Source organism: Nelusetta ayraudi, unplaced genomic scaffold, assembly GCF_046127955.1.
Source record: "Nelusetta ayraudi isolate G7.1 ecotype Tasmania unplaced genomic scaffold, CSIRO-AGI_Nayr_v1 ptg000057l, whole genome shotgun sequence".
In the NCBI taxonomy this organism is placed as follows: Eukaryota; Metazoa; Chordata; class Actinopteri; order Tetraodontiformes; family Monacanthidae; genus Nelusetta; species Nelusetta ayraudi.
Genome location: NW_027466107.1, coordinates 537,220 through 549,185, shown reverse-complemented (window position 1 = coordinate 549,185; position 11,966 = coordinate 537,220). Strand labels below are relative to the sequence as shown.

Below are 11,966 nucleotides of genomic sequence, written 5' to 3'. Positions count from 1 at the left end.
GGAAGATATTGAGAAAAACAACAAGCAGAAACGCATTTAGATTTAAAACTTCACTGCACACACTCAAAGAACACGCACAAAGAAATACAAGTGCTGCCCAATTTGTGGTGCAGCTGAGGCCGTTGCAGTAGACAGACTTGCATATCCCGCAAACAGGAACCAGGTTGTGCACGTGACAGCTCAGGTGGCAACTGTGGTCAGCTGTGGGTGCCAGACAGGGGGGGTGTAAACAGTTGGTTAAATATGCCGTTATTGGAGAGATATCTGTACCTGAGTCGACCTTTGAATTGGGTGCGTGGGAAAAATCGAATGTGTTGGCATTTAATTCTGACGTGGAGTAATTATTTATTTTCTAGCTATGTATTGCACCTTTTAAATTATTATTATTATTATTATTATTATTATTATTATTATTATTATTATTATTATTATTATTATTATTCGCCGTAATCTTGTAAAGAAATGAGAGGTAAGTCGTGTATTTACGACTTCCTGTTTGGAAGCGCCAGTAGAGGAAGGGGAGGAGTCGCCCCGCGTTGCCTCGCCTCGCCTCGGCTCGCCTCGGCTCGCGTCGTCATCGCTCCGAACGCGCCCGACCTTTGCCGATCTCGTCACACAGCGCGCTGTTTTGCGCCAGTCCTCGTCATCACCGTCCGTCTCCTCCGGCTGCGTCTCCATCATGGTGGACATTTTGATGCTGATGTTTTTCGCCATCGTCGGCCTCGTCTTCCTCTCGTACATCATCTACCTGCTGTGATGTTCCAGCTCCGAGCCGCTGAGCCGCACGCACCGGATGAGGGCTTTCCCTGTGCCGCCTCACTGGTTTCTGGCATGAGCAACGGTACGGCAACGGTACCCCTCCCCTCCTTGTCATTTTTTTTTCACCGTGGTTGTTTTGTTCTGTTTTAAAATGTGAGAAAGCCAAATGATAGATAGCCTTTTATTGCACACATGTGACAGTGAACTGTTTTAGTTGTGTTAAGCCACTGTATCCATTGTAGCAACTGCAGGAATATTATATTATTACTGCAGAAATTCAGTATTAAACAGGATGTTTTGTTGTTTCAGGTAGAAGAGCTGGGGTCTGGCCACCGTGGTTCCCCATTGGGGCTCACCAGTAGGGCGTGAAGAACAATCTAATAAAAAATAGCCAATGGGAGATGGAGTGGAAGATGACCACTTCCTGCCTCCCCCCACGCTTGCACAATCATCACATCCCCTCTGTGGAAAATAACGACCAGAGATCTCCCTCTGACCTGTTTTGAGTTAGTGTGTTTCTCCCAGGTGTCTCCTCCACGGTTGAACATGACCTCTGCCCCAGTCCAGGAAATCTGCCGGGATGGAAATGTGACTGCTTTTACAGGGCTGGGTGTCGTGCATGCCATGAATTTGTAGTTTTATAAAGCCTTCAACCCTTCATGTCATGACGGCCCACTGGTGGACTTGCACATCATCTATTTACGAACATGGCACCTTGTCAGAAGAACATACTCTCACCTCTGTTTTGCTTTGTGACAATATAATTGCATATTTGATCAGCATAACTCATCAGTTTTAGGCTAATAATAACATTATTCCAGTTTATGACCTTGCCCCGCTAACAGTAAAGACCTGCTGATGATGGTGTGAGTGACTGGTGTCCATTTTTGTTGTTGATGTTTTGATGCTAGGGTGCTTAAATTATTTTATTATTTTTTTTCTTAAAGGCATTGCCTTTATCACTAAAATTTGATTCATACGATATCTAAAATATTTATAACATGATTCCAGGTCAGTATTTCAATACGTTTTGTTCTGTTACAGTTGATCCCACTACTAGTGTGGACTGTTTTGGCTGCACATGTGGTACATGAAGAGTGGTGTTCTGCGGGAAGTCAACTGACTTTTGATGTCCTCCCAAGTTTCTGCACCACAAAGTGCATTGCACTTCTCTGTCATGCACAAATAGTGTTCAGTTTACTGATGCCCTGGTGTTTCGCCAACAGTACTTCACATGATGTGTCCAATAAATATAGTTTCAATAAATTGTGTTCATGTCCCCCCCCCTTTTTTTTTAATGCACACCACATATTCTCTTAACATACATATCTTTTTTTAAAAATCTATGCAAATGCCCTACTAAAATTTAAACAGAAAATCTGTGTTATTTTTCTAATAGTGTGCAAATGCAGGAGGGAAAAACCGCCGTCCGATGTCAAACAGTATAACTGTACATTATAGAATTAGATTTTGTATTGTGCCTTGTGATGACCTATAGAGACAAACTCTTTGATTTGATTGAATTACTTTGAGTAGTTAACACTTTGAATGAAAATAATAACAGCTGAGGTGAACAGTGTCGCTCACGTTTCAATGTTGTGTGAGTTGACCTGCTTCCCCTGACCGGCAGATGGCGCCGTTCATCTACAGAAGGCTGCGCAGCGAGCGTCGAGATAAACCGCCCAGGTGTTGCAAATTCAGTTTAGAGACAACAAAAAAAACAACAACAACAACTCCCCATCTCTTTATTATTCAATTTGTGAAGCATTATTTGCACTGTTATCTTTTAATCCAGAGTACTTTGATTGTTGTGTCATTTCCTCACCAGATGAAGGATTTACGGGACGCTTCCTTGGCTTCGCCAGGTAACATCTCTCCTTTTACAGCCATTATTTCCTATTGGTCTGAGAAACTTATTTCCCTCTGTCGTAATTGCTAGTGGTAGCCAGCTCAGCTGTAGAATTAGCTGAAGCAGCAGGATGGTCATGGGATTCCTAAGGCAGTTTCAAAACAACTCGTCCTTCATGTCACTTTTTTTTTTTTTTACTCGTGGTGTTCATGGGGGGGGGGGTATATATAAGCTTTCCAGAGTGTCCATCCAAACACAAGTGATGGCTGAGGGCCAGTTTGCTGAAGCCTCTGAGGGGGGCCCAACTCATTTGCTCAGGCTGTCTAACTTACTGGTGGCTTTGAACAGAAACGCGCCAGCTGTGGCCCACTGTCTTCGCTCTTTGTGCTACAGGCTATAAGCTAACCCTCCCAGTTGACGGCTGCTTTTGGCGCCACTTTCCCTGAATATGGCTAATGAAGTACAAACGACCGTTTCCTAAAAGCGTTGAAATATGATTTCCCCCCCTCCCTCCCACACACACACACACGCACACACACGCACGCACACACTTCCTCCCGCTCACCACTTAGCAGAAGTGTCCAACACACGTGTAGAGGCAGAGCCCACTCTGGCAAATAATCGGAATTCCTTTGCTGATAGCATAATCTGCCACTCTCACCATCACAATACAGCTGCTGTTCTGTCTGAGAGCGTGCGCGCGTGCACACACACACACACACACACACACACACACACACACACACACACACACACACACACACACACACACACACACACACACACACAAACACAGCATTTATCCTGCTTCAAACAGCATCTTTGGTTGCAGCAGATCAAATAACTGTGCAGCAGCGGATGGAGCCTGGACAGGCGGTGGAGGAGATGTAGTTTGATTTTTGTGCTCCACCGCGTGACCTTGTTGTGCTGCTCATACTCAGACCTACATTCCTTACACACACACATACACACACACACACACACACTCGCACACGCACCTTCATCCCTGGACTCACTGTCACGCCATTCTGCATCACGATCAGATCATGTCACAGCTATGTTATGTGCCCATTGAATCAAAAAATAAGCCACAACAGGTGCTCTATTGTTTTTCGGCCACAGGGGGGCCACTTGGGGCCCCTCCCCAGGAGACAAGGCTCTGTGCAGAAGTTGTGGTTTGGGCCGTTTGGAAGTGTTTACCGTGACTTTGAAAGGAAAAAATGTACGTCCAGACCAACATGCCTCACATTTCTGAGCCCGCGCTGTTGTCTTTCTATATTTTTCTTGCCTCCCTTGGATGTAGCTGTTGAAATACACACTCTGTGACATCAGCGCCAGATGTTTCCACTGCCGTATTTTGTTACAGAGGCATGCTACAGACATCCAAGATGCAAACATCAGCCCATAAAAAGTCAGATTGCTTTTCTTTCATGAGAAGACTCATACTGAGGGAATTTGTCATTTGTCATCGCCCCCCCCCCCCCCCCCCCACTCCCCTTTACTTAACCACAGATTCTTTAAAATTCTCTCCAGAACACTGATTGTTCTTTTAGGTGCCCATAATTTAATTTATGAAAGTCCTCTTCTGAGTCAGTGACAACACCTTCATATGCTGTTAGTGTTATTTTCTGTTGGATAACTAATCTTGCATGGCTGCTTCAGTTTGTGATGCAAGAAGACAAGATAAAAAAAATAAAAAAAACTAAAACTCTAGACCTTAAAGAGCATCTGGGGTCAAACTGACAGACTCTGTCCAGCCAAGACAGATCAATTCTGTGGTCCAAGAAGACAAAGAAGAAAATGAATCACATTAATGTCTTTTTCCGCACAGTGACGCGTGTAAGTCTATCCTTTGAGGAAATAGAAGTAATTAATCACTGAAACAGATGCTGAACAAGCTGACCCCGGCAAAATCATAAATCATGACATCTCATCTCATAACAACCCCCGCAACGCAAGTGAACCTCACAAATCCACCATGCCTGACAATTGGAGAGCGTCCCCGTGTGGATATTATCCTACAAATGTTAGTTAGTTCATTTATTGTCCACAATGTGGACATTTTTCTTCAGTCTGATGAAACGACAAGCAGGACGGCAACAACACTTACACACAAACATCTTCAGGGCAAAAAGCAGGACAGCAGTGGCAATTACAAAAATTGACGCTGGACGTTAAGCATCTCCCCTCTGTGGCACCTGTAACCTCTGGCGACCTTCAGTGTGACCCCGACGATGGGCGGGGGAGGAGTTGAGCGGGAAGGGGGGAGGTCGGCAGTTTGAGGAAAACACAAAAGGCTGGTGTGTGAGGGAGGGGCTGGAGGCAGAGCAAATAAAGAAAAGGAGAAGAAAAGGCAGAACGGGTGGTAATATTTGGGGTGTTGCCCATGTGCTTGGCCGTGGCCTTCAGCTGCGGAGGGGAAGAGGTCCTTCTCCGATGGCGGTGCCTTGCGGCGCTCAGAGGGGAAAACACAAGATATCTTCTTTATACACACGTTTCTAGTTTGTGCAACGTGCTGCTGCCTTCAAAACGTTTGTGCGGCGAGTCGAGGTGTTAGCCCTGGGGTTTGTTACATTCCTCCCAGGGGCAACCCCTCCTCCCCTGTCACAGACTGGACTACATGTCCCAACATGCTCCCGTTCCACAATAGGGGGCGGGGACCGTAAATCCTGCCAGCCAATAGCCTGCAGCCTCCCCCCTGGTTGGTGCGTTGCAAGGCGGCTGTCGTCAATGGCAACAGAGGTTTTTCAGGGAAGCATGAGCTGGACAGCTGGTAGCGGGTTGGTGGGTGGCCCCGCCCTGTGCCGGGAGTCACGTGACCGCCCCGGCAGCCAGTGGTGGGCCCCCTGCCCCTCCCTCCCGCATTTGCTCTCATTGGCTCAGCCCAGCCGAGAGACCCTGTGTGTGTCTGTATAGCACGGGTAGGGGGAGGGGAGCCGGCGAGCGAGAGAGAGAGAGAGAGGTAGAGAGAGAGAGAGAGAGAGAGAGAGAGAGAGAGAGGAGGGAAGTGGGGACAGAAGGCGGGAGGGAGGGAGCGAGGCGAGAGGAGCTCGAGAACGAAAATGCAGAGCGGGAGTGTGTTTGCCTAGCGTGGCTGTCGAGGAGAGTAGGTGAGGACGCGACGCTCACGCCCTTTCTGTTTCCGGCCAGCCCAGCAGGGCCTCCACCCGGAGGGCGGAGGGCGAGAAGAGGAGCCTCCGGCTGGATGTAGCTGACTGTCACCCTCAGGGACACAAGGACAGGGGGGAGCATGCCTCTGTGGAGAGGCGGAGCAGCAGCAGCAGCAGCAGCAGCAGTGGCGGCACTGGCGCTAGCGGTGGCGGTGGTTGGCTGCCAGACTGCCTCGCCTGTTTGAGGGGAGGAGGGGGTGCCGACCGCTGACGGAGAACAAGAGAAGAAGAAGAAGAAGGAGGAGGAGAAGGAGAAGCTTTGGAAAAGGCTGTTGGTGGATCTGGTGCCATGACTGGGAGCAGGAGGAGCAAGGAGGCCAGCTGAAACCATGGAGCAGGTGAGAGTGATGGAGGGACATGGGGGGGGCGGGGGGTGGGGGGGCACCACCTACTGCTGCACAACACTTGGCTGGCACAGTGTGGTTCGTAACACACACACACGGCAGCGGCGGCCTCCGCCTCATCCATCATTGCTCTCCAACCCTCCAGGCCAAAGCCAACAGCGCGATGCTCCTGGAGATGTGTTTTCTGCTTCCAGGGCTGGGCTTGGTCTCCTGGGGGAGGGGAGGAGAGGCGTGAAACAGCCGCTGTGAAAAGTGCCAAGTGCTCCCTTCCCACTGCTACACACACACACACACACACGCACATCCTCCACCTGGACAGATGACAACAACCGGCAAAACTTAGCAGCATTTCTCCCTCAACACGGCTGTTAGATCAGAGGGGTGTGGCTGAATCCACCCCTCCTATACCCCCATCCCCACCACCCTCAGCCCTCCTGACCTGGCAACCCACCATCAGCACAGGCTTCACGCTTCACTTTCAGAGTTCGGCAGGAGGGAGACGGGATGCAACAGGGTTCTCATCCGGCACCAGTTCACTGTTACACACACACACGCATGCACTCCACGTCATCCGCGGTTCCTTTTGTTTTCGCTGACAGCAGGTCCCCGGGACCAGCTGCCTCTCCTCTGCTGACAGTTATTAGGGACAGTTTAGTTTAAATGTTTGCTGGCGTTTCTCCAGAGCGCCCCCCGCAGGCCGCAAGCGTGCGGCGGTGGTTTTAAAAGGAGGAAGGAAGTCACATACACACACACACACACACACACACACACACACACACACCTTCCTTCCCTTAAAAATATCTCCTCTGCCTTCATTCATCGATTACCTCATCTCTTCCTCCCTCCATCCTCCCCTCTCTCCCTCCCTCCTCCGTGTTCTCCCCTCTCCAAGGATGTGAAGTGCTGTTGGGGTTGGAGAGGAAGAGAGGGATGGGGGGGGTGCATTAGGTTCACGGTTAAGGAGGGAAAAGTGGGAGATGTGCAGTCCTTCCTGTGAGTGAATAATGCATGCGAGTGGCGGGGGGGCATCTTCTGTCTGCTCGCTCAGGTCAGGGTGACGTGAGCCCCCCGGTGCAGTGACGATGATGTCATCACAGCTGCCGGTCAGACAGTGTGTGTGTGTGTGTGTGTGTGTGTGTGTGTGTGTGGCAGGTCTTGATGCTTGGTATTTGTGTGTGTGTGTTTTTGTTTTCCTCCTATTAACCTTATTACCAGCAAATGGGAAACCTCAGGCGTCGACACAGGGCTTGCAGTGTGTCGGCCAAACAAGTGAGCGCCACATGTTCCTGGGGGTCACGTCCTCAGCGTCCAGCACTGACACACACACACACACACACGCGCGCGCGCGCATGCGCACTCTCGGTGTGGGTTCGCACACTGCGGCGAAACGTCGGGAACGGTGTGTCTTACAGCGCCGCGTCGCTGACAGGAAATAAAGACTATTTTTGAGGCTGCGCTCCAAAGAAGCGCTGACGCGGCGCTGCGGCCTCGGGCGCTGCGCTCAGGGCCCGGTCGCACCTCGCCGACAAACAAACTCCACTCTGGCACTTCCTGTTCATCTCGTGTCTGTGCGCGGCCGTCGCCGAGCGGCGTGGACGTTGGGGTGGTGTTGCAGTACTGGAGATTGGTCTTGGTCTCCAGACCACTTTTTATGGGTCTGGGACTCGGAGGCATTGTTACTCGGTCTCGTCTCGAAAAGATACTGGTCATTTTTTTTTTTCCCGGTTCTGTTGTTGTCTCTCTTTGATATATAAAGTCTCGGTCTCGATACGCTCTGCTCTTTATATTGTCTTGGTCTCAGTTGGTGCGATCTTGACTACAGCACTACTGGGTGGGGGAGGGCGGAGGAAGGGGTGGGGTGGGGGTGTGGGGTGTGCTTTATCTCGAAGCTGGCGTTTCCTGCCTGCTCGCCGCCTCCAGAGGCCTCCGTCCACGGCGGCCGTCCTGGAGCTCGAGGCGGCGACATAAACACACACACACACACACACACACACACACACACACACACTCGCGCTGCTTTGAGAGCGAAGAGCAGAGGCACGCAGTGTTTACGGGAGTCGGCGGCAGAAGTTTACAGGACACGCTGTATCTTTGTCCTTGTCCTACTTTTCTTTTCTTTTTTCCCTCCCTCTCCCTCTCCCTCTCTCCCCCTCCACCCTGGGTGCCCTCCAGAGAGGCTCGCGATGACGATAAGGAGGCAAGGAAGACGATCCGGTGTCGTAGAGCGTCTCCTTCTCCCCTCTCTGCTCTCTGCTTCTGCTCGTCAAAACGCTCCGCTGGACCTCCCGCCTGCCTGCGGACGCTTGAAGTGCCACACCGGCAACAAATGACATTTGGCCGGCTTGTGCTTTTTCGATCGATAGTCATTAGGCCGCAGACCGCAGTGACCGCTGCCCCACCAGCTCTCTGGGTGGACCACATCCATCCATCAGACACCATGCAAATGGATCACTGAAAGCTAGTGGGGGACGATGTTTTGCTCTTAAGTTCTGGTTTATGGGCGACGCGGTGGTGCAGTGGTTAGCACTGCCGCCTCACAGCTAGAAGGTTGTGGGTTCCATTCCCGGCCTGAGGCCTTTCTGTGTGGAGTTTGCATGTTCTCCCTGTGTCTGTGTGGGTTCTCTCCGGGTTCTCAAGCTTCTTCCCACAGTCCAAAAACTCGGAATTGACCCAAGGTGTGTGTGTGTGTGAGTGTGAATGGTTGTTTGTCTCTATGTGGCCCTGTGATGAGCTAGCGACCTGTCCAGGGTGTCACCCTGTCTTTGGACAGCTGGGCGAGGCTCCAGCAGACCTCTGCAACCATGAGTGCAGGAACACGCAGGTATTGAAGATGGATGAATTCTGGTTCATTTTCTTTGTAGGCCCAGTGGTCCTTCCTCTTTCTGCCACTTTAAAAAGTCCCGGCAAGGGCAGCGATGCCCCCCCTGACCCTGCAAGTCAGTCAAGTCAGTGACCAGCTCGAGCGAGTCATCGGTTTTAGCAGGAGGCTGTAAACAGAGAGCTAAAAACGCTGCCTTCTGCTAATCTACAGAGGTGTGTGGGCCACGTGAGGCTGCCCCACCGCAGCACCAGGTGAGAATTCTGTGAAGTGGGCCACGTGTGGGGTCTTTCACAGACATTGGCGTTCTCCGTCGCTGTGTATTAAAAACTCTGGGTAAACCGGGGGAAGACTGGAGGGAGGGATGGAGGAACGATTCCCTGCTGCTGCTCCAGGAGCTCTCACTGATGTGACAGCGGTGGCGCTGCCGTGTTTGTGCCGCCGTCTGAATACACGTCCTCAGTGGCATGATTTTGGCGGCATGGCGACGTATATGTACGGTGTGTGTGTGTGTGCGTGGAGGTGGCTGTGGCTCACGGCCAGAACTCCCTGGCAATTTGTTGTGTCTGTTTCCCATAGATGTGACTGAAATGGAATGCAGACAGAATTAGCCCGGAGCAAAGCGGCCGCGGAGAGAGAGAGAGAGAGATGTTTCATGGGAGTGAAAGTTGCTGTGACTCGTGTGTGTGTGTGTGTGTGTGAGTGTGTGTGTGTGTGTGTGTGTGTGTGTGTGTGTGTGTGAAAGCGAGAGACCCCAAAGAAAGGGTCTTATTAAATTACAAATAAGATGGTGGGAGGGAAAGTGAAAGAGAACAAGTGTGATTGGCGACAAAAGTGAAGACAGCGCGTGTGTGTGTGTGTGTGTGTGCGTGTGCGTGTGCATGTGCATGTGTGTGTGTGTGTGTGTGTTGTGTGGTGGAACAGGTGGTCTAATCCCCTGCAAATCTTTGGACTCTAAGGAATTTCTTCTTCTTTTGTCCCGAGCTGCAGACTGTGGAAGCATGCGTTCACGCTCTGCGTGTGTGCGTGCGTGTATTTGCATGTAAATTGAAATGAGACACGCGCAGACAAGCGCATATCGATCCCGCTGAGAGCCGCCGCGGTCTCTCTGACCTGTTGGTCAGTTTTTTTGAGGGAGAAAAGAGTCGACCGACAATGAAAGATTTTGCATGGTGCCGCTGGAAAGAATTTTTTTTTTTTTTTTTTTTTATTAAACGGGTGGGACTTTTAATGCTTAGCCGTGGGGCGTGGTGGGGAGGGGGGGAGTGATTGACAGATGCACACAAAGTTGATATCCTGGGAGAAATTGAGGGAGGAAAATAGGCTCACATTCCTTTTTCTTTTTAGCACAGTCACTCCAAAATGGAATGTTATCTATTTTTTAGGCCAGTTCAGTGAAATTGGTAAATTTTTCATGGCACACCTGACATTATCTCACCGTGCACCAGTGTGGTTGAAAGTGTGGCGGCACAGTGGTTGAAAAACACACGACCGCTTATCTAGACACACCTCCTATTGTCAAATGAATGTGGCTTCTGGACCTTTAAATCATGTTGGGCAACATTACTTCCTGTGAACCCAGTGCATATTTTACTTCCAGTTTTGTTCTGGTCGCAATGACACACGAGCGTGACACAGTTGGTCATAACGGCCATGTGATGATAACTGTTGAGCCAGTTACGACAGCCGACCGACGCTGCTGGAGGGAAAGGTGAAGATGCGGACGCCGTGGCCTCCCTGCATGTGAGCCATGTTAGCGCAGCGTCGCTGCTCCTAATTTGGCCTCTGCCGCGCTGTCAGACGGGTGATAACCTCTTGCTGGATGCCTGCGGGCGCACAATGAGCAGCCTGTCCCGTGTAACGAGAAAAAAAAAAAAATCTAGGACACACATCTCCAGGAAGTAAACAAGCCCCCCCCCCCCCTCCTCCACCCCCACCCGCTGCTGCTGCTGAGCAGCTACTTCTGACCCAAAACTCTGTGCACTGGAGTGGCGCAGCAGAGAATGAACAAATGCATGGATGAATAGCAGGGGACAGTGGTTCGGGGGCATCCTCCCGGCGGGGTCAAAGGTCAGCTGTTGCGGCCAAAGCCCTCGCTGTTGGCGGCACTGCCCACGTTGTGGGGTCTGCGGGATGATGACACAGGATGTGGGCCGCAGACTGGGGGGGTGGAAAAAGGGATAACCACGCCCCAAACTCACCCCAACTCATTTGATTGGTCGCTGCAAAGTCTCTCACTTCTACCTCAAGTGCGCCACCGTTGCTGGCTGAAGGATAATCATCTTGATTATCCGCGCTCGAGGCAACAGCTTACTTAAAACGATATGTAGCGTCTGTGGACAACATCAAGACTGATTTCTCCACTCTTCTTTTTTTTTTTTTTACTCTTCTTTTTAATCTCCAGTGCTGCTATTCGTGTCCACACTGTCTTCAAAGTGATTCGCTCTTATAATGAAGTTTTGAATGTTTTTATTGTTTGATGTTTTTACTTTTTATTTCTTCTTTGTCAATCATTTGTACTTTTTTCGGCTCGTCCAATCAGGAGGCTGACTTGTTCGGTTTAATCAACTGGGGCAGGTTTGGCACGGTCCCGAGTGGATCCACGCCACGAGGCAGCGCAGGTTTTGAGTGCAGATGTTGGCCTTGACCGGCCAGATGTGCAGCTGCTCCCTGTGTTTTCATGACTGTGACCACCGAGGACTCGCCAACAGCTCTTTTCAAAGCCGCCAAAATACAGCGTTGCAACAGTGCAGACCTTTTTTTTCTTTTCTTCTTCTCGCAAACACCATCCGAGCTGTTTCTAATAGACCTCATTAGGGCCCCTCCCTGTTTATTATTTTTCTCCGTCTCCTTTTCACCACACTGACCTTGCTGACTTCAAAACATGACTCGTCATGTCCCCCACCAGAAACAGGAACAACAGAACTCTGACCTTCCCTCGCACCGGTATCACTTCCATAAATCCCACAGATAGTCACCGGATAAGAACCTCAGCACAAGACAAGAAGACGCAGTGCCGCCGCTGC

General features: G+C 50.5%; 1 protein-coding gene and 1 long non-coding RNA gene across 2 annotated transcripts in view; both read left to right on the top strand.

Moving 5' to 3' along the window:
- The first annotated feature begins 223 nt into the window (after positions 1 to 223).
- LOC142896846 (uncharacterized) lies at positions 224 to 2,025 on the top strand. The gene is made up of 2 exons (XR_012928392.1): positions 224 to 841; positions 1,069 to 2,025. It is a non-coding gene; the product is annotated as an uncharacterized LOC142896846 (long non-coding RNA).
- A 3,622-nt stretch (positions 2,026 to 5,647) lies between these two features.
- Positions 5,648 to 11,966, top strand: part of arhgap23a (Rho GTPase activating protein 23a) — a 53,985-nt gene continuing 47,666 nt past the window's right edge. Inside the window, exon 1 of the mRNA XM_076038657.1 lies at positions 5,648 to 6,116. Within this exon, the coding sequence (XP_075894772.1) occupies positions 6,108 to 6,116 (9 nt within the window). The 5' untranslated portion in view covers positions 5,648 to 6,107. The remainder of the gene's footprint in view (positions 6,117 to 11,966) is intronic.